General features: G+C 30.3%; 1 protein-coding gene across 1 annotated transcript in view; it reads right to left on the minus strand.

Moving 5' to 3' along the window:
- Positions 1-479: 479 nt before the first annotated feature.
- LOC122271332 (uncharacterized) overlaps positions 480-20,787 on the minus strand; it is a 39,412-nt gene continuing 19,104 nt past the window's right edge. Inside the window, exons 5-10 of the mRNA XM_043052269.2 lie at positions 15,415-15,909; positions 12,699-12,825; positions 10,012-10,090; positions 6,806-6,968; positions 2,840-3,125; positions 480-1,242 (exon numbers count right to left, since the gene is read on the minus strand). Coding sequence (XP_042908203.2) covers positions 1,058-1,242; positions 2,840-3,125; positions 6,806-6,968; positions 10,012-10,090; positions 12,699-12,825; positions 15,415-15,909 — 1,335 coding nt within the window. The 3' untranslated portion in view covers positions 480-1,057. The remainder of the gene's footprint in view (positions 1,243-2,839; positions 3,126-6,805; positions 6,969-10,011; positions 10,091-12,698; positions 12,826-15,414; positions 15,910-20,787) is intronic.

Below are 20,787 nucleotides of genomic sequence, written 5' to 3' on the forward strand. Positions count from 1 at the left end.
GGAGTCACAAAGTCCTCCAAGTTCCAATAACAAATCAATACATCTGGGGGTACTGATCCAGGAGTTCTCTTGCATTCTGAATTGGATTCAAAATTATAAGGCCACATAGTTGAAAATTGGTAATCGTGAACTTGCACATTTAGCAATACAGTCGTACGTTTGTTCTCGTACATTTAAATAGTATTTTTGATGACATTATCTAAAAACAAATTTTTGTTTTAAGTTTAAAAAAATTATCATTGATATTGCGGTTAACTTTATTTTAACTTTTACTATTTTTTTCATATATATTATGACAAAAGCGGTTTTGCCAGCAATTTAAAATGTAGTCAAATCTTATTTCTTTTACATATTACGAAGGTAAACATATGGAGAAAAAGTAGATTGTTTTTAAATGCCTCTTTTATGACACTGATATCTTTGTTAATCTACCTTTTAAAGCAATTTTTTCAGTGTTTTCCTGCATCAACTCATTTTATTAAATTAGACAAAATAAAATGCTACGATAATATGTTGGTTTTTCTTAAATATCTGCATAATGGTACAAGTATCCCTTCTAATTAATGCTTTATAATGATTCTATAAGCACTTTAAGACTCATATCTCTTTCATATGTGACAAAAAATGAGCTTTTTGATAGTGTATGACTATCGTTGAATTTAAAGTGCTACATAATTTTTTCAGAGAATAATTCATTCGTATCAAAAAACTTCTTCTATTTATAAATGCATTCAATTACCGTATTTCTCCGTGAGTTAATATTTAAAACTAACAGGTTTGCTTGCATCACACAAAATGGCAAATCCTGTGACACCCACTTTTTAATGACATTTTAAATTAAAAACAAGTTAGAAAGAGGAAATCTGACTTGAAACCTAATAAAATCAGCAATATATTTAGAAAGATGTAGCTGATTCAAGAAAAAAGATCAATGAACATAACTTAAATAGTCTTTTAACACATCTCATTGACAAACATGTACTCGTGGGGGAGGCTTGTAAGTTCCGAATTTCTTTGTTGAAACCCCGACAGAGTCTTGTTCACTTTTCTTTTCTAGTCATGGACTGTACTGAGGAATTTTCAGAAAAGGAATCATTCTTCTTTGCATTAATCTTCGATTCAATTCACGCGATCTAACGCACGTGCAGATAGTTACCACCAATGATATTATCAGGAAGGACAGTAATATGCTTACAATCAGAATGATTCGTGTTGAGTTTAAGCAATTTTCTATGCCAGCATCTGTGAAAAATATCAAAAAGAGAATTGCATGAAGTATATTAGTATGAATATAAATGTATTTAATTCACTAGATACCGTTTTAAGGGTTTCATGGGCCCTAAAACAAAGAATATACTTATTATTATCAGCATCACCCTTAAAGATTAATTAGCTAATAAAATAACGGCTTCCTCTTGGGCATCTGAGAATTTAAAAAAAATTGAAACGAATTACCATGCAGAACAAATTTTATGTTGCATTGATGAAAATATTTGATTTCATCTGATTCAGGTGTAGGTATTTCAAATTTGAAATTAGTTTTGATCCTAAAGCTACAGTTTCTTTTAAAGGAAATTTTTAGTCTATTTTTTGTCGAAATGTACAAGTTCAAAAACGTTACATACAACATGGGTTTTTGTAAATGTTGCGACAAATATCTAAGGAAGTAAGGGCACAACATCAGGCTTAAAATTGCTCCCGAAAATATCGTCGTAAGCGACTAGAGGCTCTTTTCTATAATGATCTATACAGAAGCATACAAAGGAGCAATTCATAGTAGAAAAGCTCCCCAAGCAGCGTATGACGGCATCTAAGAGGATGGGTTCCTATGCAATTATAATCCTGATGATGTGACTTAATTCTCTTAGAAGTTTTTTTCAACATTTCTGCCGCTTCCTCTTACGTATTAAGTGTTTTAACTTGTTTATTTCGGCAGAGAATATATTAAAAAGGTAATTTAAAAAAACTGTAGCATGGAGAAAGATATCGATTTCAGATTTAAAATCAACAAAGTGAAAATATCCGAGATCAATTAAAAAATCTCATGCAACAGAAAAATCAATTTGTTCCCCTGTGTTATACTCAACTGAAATGTTCCATATGCTATTTCTCTATTTCATTAGATATTTCATGTGAAATATTATAGTTATCAATATATTACATACAAGTATATAACAAGTATATATCAAATACTTAGCTTATATGGTAACTTGGTTTTCTAGCTATTCCAGATGTCTGGAAGATTTATTTTTCAAAATCGTTGATGGATTAAAGAAGTAAAGATTTTATGTAAAGAAGGTATTCTGTACTAAAGCTTTTTTATAAATTTACGTTCGGTAAATTACAATGTATTGTTCCTAATGCTTGTGAAAAACGACCATTGTTTAAATAAAAGAAATCAATGTAGATCTTAAAATAAGTAAACATTTCTGCACATGAGTTTTGATTAAAAATGCAATGCCACCAAAATTACTTTTTTAAAACTACATTTTTCACAATAACAGCATACAAACACGAAAACTAAAGATTAAAACTTATAGTCAGTTCCTTTCTTCTTTGTTATTAGTTTTTACGCGTACAGTGAATTTACAACTAAGCTTTATCTCTAGTTTTTAATTTCTCAATCTGAGAAATTTTAGGAGTTAGTTTGGCAAACCTGCGCATTGTGCTGTGTATCATATTTTTAAATGAATTTCAAATGGTTGACTGTAGAGCACCCAATGAAATTTAAATGCAAATACAGTGCATTCATTCAGTTTTAAAAAAATACTTAATGTGAATTATTCAGATAAAAGTTACTTGCTTTTTTAAATTTTTTGAAAATTTTAACCAAATTTACCTGAAGTCATTAGCTCGGCTCCTTGAAAATCAGACGTCGTGGAATGAGGTGCTAACTTGGAATGAGACACATTCTCTTTAACGATTCCTTTTTTTAAATTTTCAGAATGAGCTGTTCCATCATGGAAAGTTTCTTTAAAATGCTTTTTATGTAAATCTAATTCAGCATGTGATTCGGGTTCAGCATGAGAATTCCTTTGGAAAATTTGCTTGTTCATTCTAAAGTTTCCTTTCCCAAAATGCTGATAGCTTTTTTCTGTAGTCTCTTCCTTTTGGCTCATGTAATCCTAAGTAATAATAATAATAATACTTCATATGACACTATGATTAATTCGAAACTTAGCGTTAGACGCGTTTTACACACTTTCAAACATATAAAGAAACTCATGATCCTCTGTTAATAAAGTTTAATAGGGTTAATAAAGAACAATAATTGGCCTGTAAAGTTAATACACAGAAGAGCCAAAAAAACTGGTATACCTGTGAAGTCAACAATGGTACAGGTGTGGGCCTTCGGCTCCGAAAGCCCATGTCGATGATGTTTCGTTGAATGGTTCGCACGCTGACACTTGTTGATGGCCCAGCATTGAAATCTGCTGCAATTTGTGGAAGGGTTGCACGTCTGTCACGTTTAATGATTCTCGTCAATCGTCGCTGATTCCGTTCTCGCATGATATTTTTCCGACCCCAGCGATGTCGTAGATTTGATGTTTTACCGGATTTCAGATGCTCACGGTATACTCGTGCAATGGTCGTTCGTGAAAATCCAAATTTCATTGCTGTCTCGGAGATGCTATGTCCCATCTCCCGTGAGCCGACTATAACACCACGTTCAAACTCACTTAAATCTGTATAACCTGGTATTGTAGCAACAGTAACCGATCTAAGCACTGTGCTAGACACTCGTTGTCTTATATACGCGTTGCCGATCACTGCGCTGTACTTTGATTGGCTCCATACCCCTTTATTTGCATACTCATGCCTATACCAGTTTTTTTTGGCTCTTCAGTGTAATAATTAAGTTTTTGAAAACTGAATTAGTTACAAAAAACAGCAACATATGTTTCGACAACAAATCACTAAAAAATTACTGACCGCATTAATTGCATTTTGATATGTGAATATTCTTCATTTCTACAGTGTTTGATATATTTCATACTAGTTGAATACCCGTTCGGCATGGAAAGAGAGTAAATAATCAAGAAATCGGTATAAATCAACTGAACGAAATCATGCAGAAAACTTAAATACATATATCAGTACAATTAATTAAGCTTAAATAATCCCAATTTTTTGTTTTTTATTATTTGCTTTCCTTCTCGGTGGTTTTATGCCATCAGATAAAGCAAAATATGTTCATACTATCGAAATAAAGATTAAATATTTTTATTATCATTTGGCGTGGGGTCAACTCCTGGTACTAAATTACCGTAATCAACAATTTTCTCTGAAACCTATTTATTTCAGCCACGGTACTTATAGTGAATCTTTGTAACAATATTAGTACATTTCGTAACGATTAATAAACATCAAGTAAAATAACAGTAGTAGTACCTATTACTGTAATTAATAAAGCAATCATTCGTGTCAGTAGGTGAATTTTTATGATTTTAACGGATGAATAAGTACCTTTTATCAGTAAGTTTATTTTCCTGATTCAAAACTTATTTTTCTATTCCTTTTTGTACCTGTTACCAAAATTATTTAAACATCATAGGCGTCTATAACAATATGGCTATTTCTTCTGGTTCTCATATACGAATAAATATCGTTTGTTCGTTAATTCAACTTTCTTCTATGTATTGTTTTTTTTTTATTTCCACTTGAATCCATTGCAAAAATAAATTAATTGTAATCATCAAAAATTATTATTGTCACATTAATACTTTTATAATCATTTTTGGTGAAGGAACTAATATCGCTGCTTATTTTGAACTCCCAATCACCAAATCATTATTGACGCCAGTAATGCTTTGTTAAATGTGGTATTAAATACATCTAGTATTGCCGTTATAATGAGGTAATGAGAATAAGAATATATTATACCAATATAGGTGCCTAATATAGGTACCGTGTTGTATTACCATCCGAAATGAATAAGTACCCCATTATCACTATACTACATATTCGTGGCATCTAACAACAAGCTATATTTTATATTATTTGCTATAGATTCCGATGAAGTTCCATACTATTAAAATTCGACATATTATATATGTTAGAAGTTCAACTCAACAAAAGAAAGAAATAATCATGTATCATCATTTTTTCTGTGATATTAAGAATTTATCACAATTTTACCACTGCTCAATAGATTACTTCAAATTTATTTGATTAGCTTTTGCTGAGTTTCAATTATTCAAATATGTATATTATACGTCCATTAAAACACCTTGTATGCCAGTTTGGCATCATTTAAGCGTCAGTTCAAACATTTCCTGGTTTATGTTGTTATTATTCCATTCATCTGATCTAATTGACACAAATCATAATACCTCCATTAAGCTTTTGACATTGTCGAAATCGATTACAGTCAATCGAAGAGATATGCTAATTAAATCTTCCTGTGTAAGTCGAAGATACTGCAAGATATGTTCAGGTGATGCTCATGATTTATGGAAGTAACGAGTGCCTTACAAATAAAATATGGGAAAAGCACTCCAGAGGAAGATTCTTTTATATGGTATTTCGTAAAGACTACCCTTAATAAATATTTTTAGAATCCTCAGAAAAAATAAAGATAAAGAAGTTTCAAAGTTTGGGGTATCAAACTTAAATTTAAGCGAGTAAAAAATAAAAAAGCAAAAGGATGAAAATTAAAGAAGGTGGATGTATAAAAAATCAAAATATTTTTAAATACACGTTGAAATTTGTTTCGAATAACCGTTTTTTAACTTCATTTTATTTTTTCTCGATATCAAACAAGTTTTCGTGTTTCGTTTAACCGGATTTGTCAATTGCGATTTTCCATATTTTCACCCATGGAAATTAATGTGTAACTCCTAATGTAATTAGGTTTTTGTATTCTTTTTTGATAAGGATTCTAGTAATATTTATGTTGAGGGAAGTCTTTATGAAACATCCTTCTTTGTCAATACTTTTATCAACCAACACCTATTTCATGAAATATATATGATATGTTGATGAATTTAAACCGCTGTTTTTTTCTTTCTATTGTTGAATTATTTTACTTTAGATTGGTTGGTTGGTTAGTTGGATTTTATTAGCACAAGAGCCAGAAATGGCTATACTGCACCAGGCACTAGGTTAATAGTCGGTCTCTAGGTCAAACTACGGTGTTCTTTTAAAGCAGAGGATATAGTCCAATAGTTTTGATAAATTTTAAAAGGTTGTGATGTATAGGGTCACCAAGTAAAGATTGAAGATTAGGATAAAAGCTGCCAAAAGATTTGTTCCTCAAATGTTTGAATCGTTCTCAGTCGGTTAAAATATCTTTAATGGTAATGTCGACATGACATAGAGAACAACTAGGTGCAGGTTCAGATTTTAGTAAATGCATGTGAGTAAAACGAGAATGACCAATGCGCAGTCTATTGATAATATTCTGGGTTTTGCGATCAATATGTATTGTTTTGAAGTTGTCAAGATTAGGATAAATTTCGTGCAGTTTATCATTAGCTTGTTTATACCAATGTTCTTTCCAAGCCTGTTGTATTGTGGATTTACATATACGTCTGAAATCAAGAGATGTTATAAGGTTATTACTTACATTTTGAGTGGTCTTAGCCGTAATGTCAGCAAGGTCATTCCCCCTTATGCCAACATGTGATGGTATCCAACAAAAGTAGATATGGAGACCTTTTACCACATTACTTAACACATTTTACATTACATTACACATTTTACTTAAGAAAGATAACGCTCTTTAATACTTTACTAACTACTGGTAGTTCAACACGAAATGCAATAAATGAATTTAATATATATACTTTAAATAAATACTAACTCTGTTACACTGTTTATCACAGGAAAGTTGGTGGCAGGATATATTCAATCGTTGCATTTCAGGAAAAGCTGTTGCATTCAATGTAACAAATGCTGCTTGAGTCGAAGTCTCTGAATCATAAGTTTCTGTCAAGTTTGATAAAAATGTTTCGTTTGCAATACACCTATTTAGAAATGATAATTGAAAACTATTAACTAGAGAAAGAAATGCCTTTTTTTAAAAAAAAAAAAAAACTTATAACTTAAATTAGTATGAGATAATAAAATAGATAGGTTGCGATTATGCATGGAACAAAAACTTTGCTAAATTTCATCCGCTGCGTAGTTTGTGCACTTGCATTCTATTTAATGAAGTTTAAACAAGTATTTGGAATAAATGCGACTGGATCTGAGTGAAGTTGTACCTACTTATGCCATTCAAGGTTTGAATGGTATAATAATCTTCGTTTTCAGACACATAGAAAAAGAAATCCAAAGGTTTTCTTCTTCTTCTTTCAAATCCCTCTTTCTAGCCTAGCTAGACAAGGTCCATGAGTTTGTTTACCTTCAAAAAGTCTAAAACAAGTCTTTCTATAAGGTCTTGTTTTAAAAGACCGAGGCAGTCCAGTAGATGTTCAGGGGATGCCTGGCCGAAGAGCACTTGGTACAGAGGGTAAAACACTTTTCTCCTCCAGAGTATCTCAGTGATTTCAGGTGTCCACAGCGGAGACGTGTGATGGCGGTCGGTCTTTGTCAGCTGTCAAACAGCTACCCGGTCTGGTACCCTGGTACCAATTCCAAAGGTCTTAAAACGCATGATCGAGATAGAAGCTCTCGTCTTCTTAGCGAAAGATTACATGGAAAAATTACAACCAAATATTTAACTATATTTGCCAAAGGTAATGTTCCAAATATAATTGCAGCCTGTCAACTTTATTTTTATTTAAAAATTTCAAAATTAAACTTAAATAAAATATTATACTTTATTTGGAGTAAATTCTTTTGTTGGGATACTCTGTTTTCTTCACAATTGAATATTCATCACAAAACGACAAATACTAAAAACAATATACTTGACAACAGTATAATAGAATGCTAAAAATTGGTACAAGTTTGAACCATAATATGGATACCTTAATAAAAATTACGGTGCAAAATTGTTGGAAACTTAAAAATGCATCAAATCGAACTAGATTTTCATTAAAATTGAATGGTCGTAGAGTGCAATAATATGATAGAATTAAGCACCATTTTGAGATCGCACCAAATTTGAAAGACGGACTTCGATTCAACCCATTTTAAAGTTCTTAAATTTAAAATTTTTTTACATTAAAAATATAAGTGTAGTTACATTGAAATGTTTCTTTAAAATAAAACCAGTATTGAAACTTAGTTTGATCAATATAAATATAATTTGACAAAATATTGTTATCTATTAATATCGAAATCATTGTATTTTTTCTACAACATAAAATATTAGTTAACATCAAAATAATATATGAGTTCCATTTTTAATGAAGGCACTATTTCCTTTTATCATTGCATTGAATTACATTTTTGATTCTATACAAAAAAAAAAAATTATAAGAGATCATTAAACCACCATGTTTAAATGAGGAAAGTAATAAAGAAAGCGTTGAATCAAGCGTAAAAAACACACTTACAGCTTTGTCTTGATATCATAGTTATCAATGAATAGTTTGATTTCTACCTATCATGAATGATATAAACAAGTCTTTTTCAATGAGTGCCCACTTCCTAGTATGAATGATAGAAATAATATTTGTGTAATTGATTACAAGAGTTTTTTTTAAACGGTTGTGAGGTTTCGAGAAGAGCACAATAAGTGGTAAATAATAGCAGAAATATTAAATTTAGATCTATAATTATATATTTCTTGTAGTGTACGAGATAAATTTAAGATATTATTAAATCATAGATACAAGATTTGATTTCTGAAGAGGTACCGTGAAACGAAGAAAAATCAAAGAATATTATAGAAGCAGTCGGAAAATTCTGATTGCCCAGAAACATATGTATGATTACCATTCATAATGAAAGATTGAAGTTATGAAATAATACATAATTAACTCTATTATTTTTGATCCTTACATTTTCCTCTTATTTAAGCTTAACTAAATTTACACATTTTATTTGGTATTTAAATAAGATTATTAATAACATTAAATTTAAAAATTCTTCGGTCCAAATCTTTTTTTCAACTAAATTAAATTTTCATGCATGCATTTGTGCGCATTGTGCGAGAAACTTTTAGCAGTTTATTCAAATAAAACATTCTTACATTGATTGCTTTGTATTTAATTTTCCAGCCGAGCTGAGTCCGCGAAAGGACTACGTCGGCCAAATTTTTGAGTCTGATGGAACATTGGCATTTATTTTGGAGTTGGCAGATGGAGCAGATAGAAATCTAGAAGCGCTAATCTTTAGAATAGAAATCTAGATACGCTTTCGCTCTACTTAAAAAAAACTCTATATGTAAAAAGAAGAAAAAAAGAATTTACCTAAAGAAGCAAATTAAGAATTTACTTTTCTACCATAATAGCTTTGTTTTTTAATTTAAAACTTAACAATATAATGTGTTGACATGTCATCGCGTATGCAGTATATAATTATGAAAGTTAAAACAGTTTTTTTTTCAATCAGCCAAAATTTATAGAGTAATTTTGAGTGAAAAATAACAGAGATGTTCCAGATGTTCTTATTAGTCTCCTTTTCCACTGCTTTATACATTAAAATAAATATAATATTAATAATATAATGTATGGACAGTAATTAAATGCACGATTAATTGTATAACACGATTAATGTATCTATATTGTTTTTTTTTTTAAATTGATAATTATTCAATGCATGATTTATTTATGCTATCTTTTTCTTTATGATTGATAAGAATTCAATGCGAGATTTACTTATGCTATCTCGTTCATAAATTGCTTGATTTATTTACGCTCCTTTTTTAAAATTGATAATTATTCAATGCATGATTTATTTATGCTATCTTTTTCTCTATAATTGATAAGAATTCAATGCGAAATTTATTTATGCTATCTCGTTCATAAAATTGATAATTATTCATTGCTTGATTTATTTACGCTCCTTTTTTAAAACTGATAAGCATTCAATGCATGATTTATTTATGCCATCTTTTTATTAAAACTGATAGAAATTAATTGATAGCAATTAATTGCATAACTTTTATATACTCACCCATTAGAATCGAGAAGTTCGTATTTTCGCCCTGTTTCATCAAAAGCATTACAGTCAGCAATTTTCGTTTGAATATTTTCTAAAAAAAAATCATTAAAAATACACATAATTAATAATTTTTATTCTATTAAGTTATATAGATAGTTTTTCTAAGTTCGAAACATTGTGAGTTATTAATATATTTTAATATTATTATGTTCGAAGATTTATTTTTTGTAGAATATTGTTATTTTGTAATTGTAATGTTATTTTGTTTTGTAGTCATGTTTCATTGAGTCATTTCAGTAAAGTTGATTTATAGCTCATTAAATATTTTTCTATAACTCATTTAAGGGTTAAACGTCAGTAGACGGAGGTGGATGTGATACATTTATTCTTATTTTGTTTTATAACTGGCGCTGAACAGCTGAGTTTACGACTATCAATGACCAACTATGCAGCATTCTAAGTCTGAATCCAACTCAGAAGACAAAATAACGCTTGTAATAAGTTTTGAAATAAATTTGCCTTCTTGGAGGACGTTTTGATGAAAACAACCATCATTTGTGTTACATGGAGAGGAAAACCATGGAAACCTCTCACGGTAAGCCAAAGGGACTCTAACCCATCCGTCTACCACTGAGGATGATTTACGTCAATCCTGTTGTCAGCGAGAACCTGAAGCAGAATTCGTAACACCATCTATCACTGATATTCGATCTTGGGTCACCTCATTGCGAGGCGAACGCTCTATCACTTGAGCCACCCCAGCCCCGATGAAATACATAAAAATTTGTTTCAGTTGTTCGGGTCATTTCAGTACGGCTGTAATCTTAAAATCCGTAGTTAGACTGTCAAAATCTTATTAATACAAAAAAAACAAAAAAAACAGCGAGCTAATAGATGGATGTTTAAATGATCGTCCGTTAACCTAGTAAAAATTTATGAAAAATATGTAAAATTGGGTGAATTCAGAAAGGCTAAAAAATTTTACATTTACTGTTTTTTTATGTGAAAAAAAGAACATAATTGTTAGCTGGCACCCCTATGGGGGAAAGACTATCAGCTGGGAGCTTAAATTGAAGTCAGTCCAACGCTTCAACTAGTATCAAAATTTCAATATTGTGGATTGTGATTTTTTCTGAAGTGTAACTGCTCAACTATCGAACCAAACTTTACCTTACATAAAATAAATTTGGCAAACGTTCATTTAAAACTAATTAACATTATAATTGGTTAAATTTTTAAAATTTTCATCATATTATAAATTTAAATTACTAATATTAATAGTTCTAACTTGTAAAAAAGGTAAATGTATAAACATATTTAAAAATAATGAAACGAAAACGATTTTTTGAAAGATTTAAAATATAAATATGAAAATACTGATCAGTAAAATAAAAGTAGTCGTTGAAAATATTCATTTTATAGTGTTTTAAGCTTTATATTAAATAATAAAACTATTTTGTCTAAACAAGAAGATAACCGAAAAATTTAAAGGCTTTTGTTATTATCGTTTTCATTTGACATATCAGTATCAAGAATACTTTTGTCATTTTTAGTGGGTATTTCGGTATTAAGATGGTTATATGGTTCATCTCATGCTCGAAAAAAAAAATTGTTGAAAGCATTTACGGACATTTCTTTGAATGAACTTTTAAGCATTCTTAATTTTGGGCAAAAGATTAACTTTCAAATTGCCAGTGAAGTTATCTGACAATCACTGATATCACCCAGTCTGTTATAGACAATTGAAAGCTTTTTTAGAAAAATATAGACTATACCGAGATATAATCAATATTTACTAAATTAAGGTATTTTTTCTGAATAAAAAAAAAACAGAATTTAAAAGAATTTTATCACTCCAATTAAGTTCAGTCAAAAACCAATCCAGTCAAGTCCAATTAAGTCCAGTCCAGTTTCTCTGGAAAATATCCCTTTCAAGAGCCAGTAAAGCACTTGTTCTTTCAGTATTGATATGAAAACTGCTTATAGTTTTAATACTATTAATTAATATTTTGTTAATAATTAATACTACACTGCTGTGCTGTTTTAATAATTACCGTATGTATCAATGGAAAACAATATACCTACATTTGTATATTTGGTACTTATGTATAACCTTCAATATTTGAGTTTTGCTCGAATTTTATTTATCAGTGGCAGCAAACAGATGCTGATATTTTAAAAACCAATAGAATTTTTATCTGACCATTTGTCTACTCAATCTTTAATTAACTATTTAAAATATTTGTAAGTAGAGGTGGAAAAAAAGTTCTTTCAAGTATGATTCCTTAAAATATTATTACACTATCTTTTCAATCACAGGAAAAATATTTTCTGAAACTAAGAAAAACCCGTTGTAGAATTGGTATTAACGCTTAACTAATCAAAAAATTCCATTTCGTTTTTTGCTCCTCTCGATCGAATTGTTTTTTGTAGAATGTTCTAATGTTGGCAGTAAACTTCCTTGTGCTTTACATCTATCTATATGCCAAATTTCATCGCTTTCGGTCCGTTTTTAATAATTTAATAGCAGAAATGGGAAACGTTCTTTTGATTAAAATATAAAAAATAGTATTTCATGTACATAATTAGCTATTATCAGTAGAAGATACGGAAAAGATTTAAAGATAAAATAAAAATATCTCATTCTGTATAATATTGCACAAAACGATCAAATATTTTATCAATTAAATTAACTTTACTTGGATTCTTATAGAGAATTTTTAAAGTGACTGTGTCGACAATTTCAGATGGGTTATCACTGTTCTCTAATTCTTCCATTTCTCCTCGCATAACAATCATTTTCATGTCAGGATCAATGTCACTTTCCTGTAAATAAAGTTTTCAATAATAATAATACGAAATAAGTACTGAGTACAATAATGAGCTTAAATAAAGTTAGTTGATGACATACAAACGTTTTGAAATTACAAACAAAACTATAATCGTATAAACAAAAACAAAAATCATCTAACCGAAGACAAATCTCTCTCGTTTTGGGGAATAAGGAAAAGTTTCGATAATATTAACGATTAATCTAAAACAGTTAACTTTTTTTGCCTTTTTTATTTTATTACTGGCTTTAAAAAGCCGACCTCATTGTGAGTTTACAAATATCAATGCTTAAATCCATAGCCTTATAACTTTTCTATGTCTAAATGCCCTTCCATGCACTAATTTAGAAAGTATTGCGGGATACAAAGCAACATACAAACACATGATTGATAACAAGTATACAAAATTAGAATTTCGGGCACACATGACTTAATTCCCATGTAACACATTAAACATACGAATTAAAAAAAAGAAGAAAAATATCTGAAACCAAGATATATACACCCTTGTGCAAATTAATTGAAACAAACTCAATAAATTCAGAAAACTAAGAGAAAATGCTATTTTATTTAAATTTATACAAACTCAAAAATTTTTAGTACATAATATAATCTCCACGGCACTTTATTAACATTTGGACACGATTCGGCATGGATTCCACAAATTTTTTACAGTCATTTATAATATTTGTGTCCTTGTACCACACATGAATTAACGCCGTGATTAGCTTCTCCATAGTTGCACAGTCTATATTTAATAGGCGATTCTTGATTATGGCCCAGAGATTCTCAATTGGGTTGATATCCGGAGAGTTCCCTGGCCATTCCAATGTCTCAATTTGATTCTCAGACATGAATTTCTTGACAATTTTGGACGTATGGCAAGGAGCTAAATCCTGTTGAAAAATCCCTGTTCCATCAGGGTATCGTTTCTTCAACTCTGGAACAACTTTTTTACCCAGAATAGTAATGTACTGCTCAGAACGCATCATACCGTCAATAGGCTGCAAAGGTCCAACCCCATTGAAACCGAAACAACCCCAAAACATCTTCTTTAAAAAACACGGAAAAAAAAAGTTAGTTTCAATTAATTTGCACAAGGGTGTAAATGTAAAAGAGTGGTGACCGGAGTTGTTTAGAAACGTAAGGAGCACTTTTGATGAAGCTAAAATATTAATTAAAACTCACTAAAAGTTAAAAATAGGGTACCCCTTATATTTTGTCCATTTTTTGTGCTTTTGCAAAAAGTAAGGAATATAACTTAAAGTGAAATTTTAAGAAATCGAAATAAAAAATTGAGGATTTCATATACAGAAAAAGCTCCAAGTTACAGTGCCCAATCCGAGACTCACCTTATTCTACAGTCTAACCTAAAATTCTTTTAGAATCATTATATTCCGAATATTATCATGAAGTTAAAAATTAAAAGATAAATTTTTTGATTAGAAAATGTGAAGTAATTCCTTGAATTATCAGTTCAAAATGAAAAGCATCTACAGTTATCCTAATTACAATATGGGTAATTTTTGATCCGATAAACTGCTGTGTATTTAATGTATAGTATTATTTTAAATTGTTGCTGTTGTAATTGCTAGTGATTTTAAATTTATATTACTTATGAAATATTCCATTTATGGAGTATGTCCTTTTTTTAATAGTTTTTACGAAAATTAGAAAGGAATTTACACCGAAGAGTCATTACATTATGACCACCCTGCTAATAACATGTAGGACCACTTTTAGCTCTCAAAACTGCTAGCACCCGCCGCGGCATTGATTCTACAAGGTGCTGATAGGTAGTCTGAGGTATCTGGTACCAAGCGCTCACCAACTGGTCCTGCAATTCCCTCGCATTGCGAGGGGGTAGCGTGGCAGCACGAATTTGGTTTTCCAAGAAGGACCACAAATGCTCCATTGGATTAAGATCAGGTGAATTTGGGGGCCAAGACATGACTTGAAAGTCACTGGAATGTCCGTCGACGATTCGACCCTTATGATATGGTGCATTATCCTGTTGGTAAAAACCATCCCCCACAGGAAAAACTGTTGCCATGAATGGATGAACCTGGTCTGCAACTATGCTCAAGTAGTTTACAGACGTCAGGGATTGTTTTATGAGGATTATGGGTCCTAATGTGCCCCATGAAAACATTGTTCCTGGGCGAGAAACCAGGAAAACCTGGGCGAGCCTATTGTTATAGATGGAGGGTGGTCATAATGTAATGTCTCTTCGGTGTAAAAGATAGTGTAAAAATTTTTTTTGATTTTTTAAGTCCCTTCACATTTATTGTTGCGCTTATGCTTTACTTAGGCTTAAACTTTTAAAATTTTCTTTCATTTTAGATTTAATCTTTTTTTGTGCGATGCTATTTGAATCATAATTAGAAACAGAAAATAAAAATTTTAAATTTTAAAATTTATTTTGATACAATCATCAATAAAAATTCAAAGAACTTTTTTTACGAGATTTTTAACCATATTTTAACAGTAGAAAACTAGATATTGCAAAGGGATTTATTTTTTAAATCCTTATTATTTCAACATCACTAAATCAAATTTGGATATTACATCAACATTTACTTACCAATACCACAAACGAATGTTCAATAAGTGGTCGCTGAAGACTCTTTAGGAATTCCGAATGGGGCATTTTCTTCGATAAAATCCGAAAAGACAATTTTGAAGACGATAACTGATTGATATGAGACGGTCTCTCCTCACTTTTTAAAGTTGAATTGAAGTCATTAACGAAATCTGGATAAGATCTTTTCCAAACAGCAGGATTTTGTGTTAGGGACGATTCGTTGTTGCTCCCGGAGTTCTTTAAAAGATTCTCATTTGGTTTTTCTGCAGAAAATACGGAATGTTCTAAACTTCGTGATAGGATTGGTAGGTAAGAACTATCTTTTGAATGATCTGTAAACTCGGCAGAGTTATTCGATCCTTCCTGATTCATTTTAACCATTACAACCGTTACTGTAGCTGGTACACAACGTAAATGAAGCATTTCATCGTAGACTTGTTGGAGTTTTTTGTCATGTTGTAAGTATAAGGAAACTTGGAATTCTTGTTTACCCTCCTGTGAAGAAAATGTTAAAGGTTAAGGCTGTTTTTGTTAACGCTAATAGCGAATAATATGCTTTTTGAGAGACTGTTGCCAGTTTGTAATGGTTATTCTTGACTAATCGGACAATTTATGCCTTTTTTTAATCACTACAGAGCCATATATGAAATTGGCGCTTGCGTCGTTATGAAGGAAAACTGCAGTTTTGTGAAATTGAAAAACGTTTGTGATTTACTTTGTTAATATCAACAAGTTACTTTAACATTTTATTATCTGGACTCATAAAAATTTGCAAAAAATGAGAATTATTCATTTGTTTTAAAACTATTTCTCAAAGGCTCTGAAGCCGCATGAAATTATGCTTTTTTTTAGAATAATATGTTATTTTCATAACTGATGTGAGTTTGCAATAGTTGCTTATGATTCTTAGGCAAAGTTTAGCCTATCTTCAGCCAACGCTTTATGCTTATTCTGAAAAGCACGCAAAACGTCAATATGGAGAAGAGCCACAGTTTTGAAAAAGTAAAAAGAGTTTGTAGTATAATTGTTTAAAATTTAAAAACCTACTCCATTGCTGCTTTATTTGGGCTCATAAAAACTTTCAAAAAAAGGAGAATAAAGTATCGATTTTAATAATTTTCATTTTGGTGGATATAAATAAGCTATTTTTAAAAATGTTTAATAATTTTTTAAATATTTTAGTTATTTGCTTGCTCTGAAACCCAAATAATTTATTACGACAAGATGGCATATACAATTTAAAATTATAGCTCTGCTTCAAGTGTAAGGCACTTAAATTGCAGTTTTTTTTAATTTGTTTTTCTTGGCAAAGAGAGTCGAAAAAACACGTTAATGATTTTTATCTCGTCGGAAATATTTTTAAAAATAGTTTACTAACTTTTAAAATGCTAAGCTATTTTTCCCAAATAAGTCTTTACGGCAAGATGATATATATACTTCAAAATTAAAGCTTTGTCTCGAGTGTAAGGAGCGTAAACAGTAGTTTAGTAATTTTGCCTGGCAAAGAGCTTAAAAAAAAAAAACTTTTAACCAAGTGTTTTCGGAAATTATATTAATAACACTCAGTTGATTAAGAGCAATTTTAGTAGTTCGATACTTAATTAGGCAGGAATAAAAGTTATGCAAATACAGAGAGTTAAGGTAAAGAAAACTAAAATAAATCAAGAGTTCAGGGTAAATGAATATTTTGTAAAAAGGATTCTATGCAACATTCGGTTGTAATAAAAATAACATTAGTGTAAACTATTAATTCACGCATGATAAAAAAAAGCTGTAAATATGGGGAATTAAAGTAAAATAAAATAAAACAATATTTTTCAATTTTAGAATTGAATGAAATAATTATAGATGGAAAAATTTCACCAGCTAAAGACATATTAGTAAAACTCTATATCTTATTTTTTTATTATTGCAAATGAAAATAGTTATACAAAATAAAACTTTCATAAATTTTTTTTGAAAAAGTAAAATTTATTCTAAATATTGTTAACAATAATTTTTCGAGCGAAAAATGACTCAATTATCTTATTTCTTAATTTTAAAGTCATCTTATTTCTTAGGATTGAAATTCAAGGGCACATACTGCGCATGGTTCAAAATTTGTCTTTGCTTTTCGCATACTGCCTTTAGCTTAAGCATTTACAAGTTTTCAAAAAAGAAAAAAGAAACATACTTATCAAAATTTGGATTAAAAAAAACAATATCAAAATTTGGACTACTAATTCGTTTTTTAATGTGAGAAAGTTGTTGCCAAAAATTTATCTTGGTAAGCCATTGAATGAATTTTAGCCTTTGTGAAGGCTGCAATAATCTTAGTTCTTGCATTTAAACCTGACTATATCATAATCGTACCAATCCTTGTACGGGCTGCGACTTTCCAGTCCAATGACCTTTAGCAATACATTCACCTGCTTAGTATTTTCTTTATAAAAAAACGTTTAGTTTAGGTAACAAATTTTAAAAGAAATAAAAAAATTATACTTGCATTATAGTTGTGTTCATCTATAGCCAAGAGCAAAATCACCAAAGCAGAGAGCGAGTCTTTAAAGCCCGCTAGATTCAAAGCCCGCCCGCTAGCTAGGCAGGCGGGCTTTGATTGTTTCTTCCTTCATATCATGCCATTAATATCTTAAATCCATCTGGCTCGTTGGGATTAAAAAATCTTTTCACCGGTAAGCCTAAATTTCTGTTTCAAATACTGCTTAAGAACATTACATGAGGTAAGCTTGAAGCATTCTTGAATGGTGATTCTCGAAGCATTCTTGAATGGTTAGAAAACTTCGTAACTATAAGGCAAACCAACACTTGCTTATCCCGACTGGCCAGTGGACACCTGAAAAGTCTCACATTTTCTGCTAATCAAAAGATCTTTCCTCTTTGCCCTAAATGCCAAAAAAACCAGGCATCACCTGAGCACATCTTGAACTGTTTAGGGCTGGACTGGAACGACGTTCATTCCTCTCACATTCTGGTTTCGGATTTTTTTAATGTCAACGGATTTATTGATTTGGTCTGACCCCGTCAGACCAGATGGGAATTAGCAACAACAACAACAGAAAACTTTGTTTGCAAATTTTTAAACATTTCGTACTATTTCAGATTAACAGGAAATAGGAGGGAATCATATCGCTGTTGAATTTGCAGACTCATCAATCACCATTTTAATGATGTGGCGTTCACAATAAGAAGCTACAGCTGATTAAATTAATAAAAAAAAACAGTTTCAGTTCTTTGAAATTCATCAGCAGTTTGTCTTCATTTAAGGCGAACTCAGAAAGACGATATTTTTTTTCTTTTTCTTTCATTTACCAAACGTTCACCTGAACTCATTTTTAAAGCTAACTAAAATCATACAGACGAAACTTTGAATAAACGAACTAAGACTTTAAGTTAGCTAATTTTAAATTTATGAAGATAAACACATTACGTGGTTTTGGGCTTTACTTTTTTTAAACCCAGAAAAGGAAAAATTACGGACAGTTTTTTTCTTAAAAAATCTTAATGCTTTCAGAATCCTTCAAAACTCCCAGAAAACATGTTATTNTTTGAACATTGTGCGCAGGTCCACTTTTGTTTTTTATCAACAGTAAGTCTTCTAAAAGCTCTTTCAGCGAAACCACCACAATGAAAATGAAAAACAGAATTGCATTCACCTTTGCATGTTAATCCATCTGAGTCTTCCAGAATTGGTTCGGTACATGCTTTACACAAAATTTTTGACGAAGACATTGTTTGAAGCAATATTTATGTATAGAAAGCTTGCTTACTAAAACATTAAATTGATATTTTCAAATTTTTATAATTATAAGTGAAATTAGACTTAAAACAATGGGTAAAATCAAAATATTCAAGGAGCGAGAAAAAGCGTATGCAACAGAGGCTACCAGCTGTTGCCAAAAAAGTAAAACTGTTGTCAGTTTGTAACGGTTATACTTGACTAATCGGACAATTTATGCGTGTTTTTAACCATTACAGAGCCATCAATGAAAGTGGCGCTTACGTCATTATGATGAAATGCCGCAGTTCTGTGAAATTGACAAATGTTTGCTTGTTAATATCAAAAAAGTTACTTTAACGTTGTATTATCTGGGCTAGTAAAAAGTTTCGAAAAAGAAGAATTATTCATTTGTTTTAAGACTATTTTTCAAAGGCTCTTAAGTCGTAGGAAATTATGCTTTTTTTAGAATAATATGCTACTTTCATAACTTATCACAGTAACTTATGATGATTGTTAGGCTAAGTTTAGCTTATCCGTAGCCAGCGCTATCTACGTTTATTCTGAAAAACACGCAAAATGTCAATATGAAGAAGAGCCTCAGTTTTGAAAAAGTAAAAAAGGTTTTGTAGCATAATTATTTAAAAACTATTCGTTTGTACTGAAACCCAAATAATTGACTACGGCAAGATGGCATATACAATTCAAAATTATTTAAATCAGCTCTGCTTCAAGTGTAAGACACTCAAACTGTGGCTTTTATTTATTTACTTTTCTTGTCAAAGAGCGTCGAAAAAACATGTTAATGATTTTTATCTAGTCGGAAGAATCTCACCGAATTGGCAACTTTAAAAATAGTTTACTAACCTTTAAAATGTTAAGCTATTTTTCCCAAATAATTCTTTACGGCAAGAACGATACCCTTGTCGATATACTTTAAAATTAAATCTTTGTCTCGAGTGTAAGGAACGTAAGCAGTAGTTTATTAATTTTGCCTTGCAAAGAGCTTCAAAAAAAAACTTTTAAACAAATGTTTTCGGAAATTATATTTATAACACTCAGTTGATTAAGAGTAATTTTAGTAGTTAGATACTTAATTAGGCAGGAAAAAAACTTATGTAAATACAGAGAGTTAAGGTAAAGAAAACTAAAATAAATTAAGGGTTCAGGATATATCGATATTTTGTAAAAAGGACTCTATGAAACATTCGGTTGTAATAAAAATAACATTAGTATTGAACTATTAATTCACGCATGATAAAAAAAATGCTGTAAATATGGGGAATTAAAGTAAAATAAAATAAAACAATTTTTTTCAATTTTAGGATTGAATGAAATAATTATAGATGGAAAAATTTCATCAGGTAAAGACATATTAGTAGAACTCTATCTTTTTTTATTATCTCAGAGGAAAAGAGTTATACCAAAATTGAACTTTCATTATTTTTTTTTAAAAATAAAATTTATTTTAAATTTTGTTAACAATAATTTTTCGGGCGAAGAATGATTAACTAACACAAGATAATTAAAGTCATCTTATTTCTTAGGATTGAATTTCAAGAGCACATAATACGTATAGTTCAAAATTTGACTTTGCTTTTCACATATTGTCTTTAGTTTAAGCATTTACAAGTTTGCAAAAAAAACAAAAAACATTT

This window comes from Parasteatoda tepidariorum, chromosome 7, assembly GCF_043381705.1.
Source record: "Parasteatoda tepidariorum isolate YZ-2023 chromosome 7, CAS_Ptep_4.0, whole genome shotgun sequence".
NCBI lineage: Eukaryota > Metazoa > Arthropoda > Arachnida > Araneae > Theridiidae > Parasteatoda > Parasteatoda tepidariorum.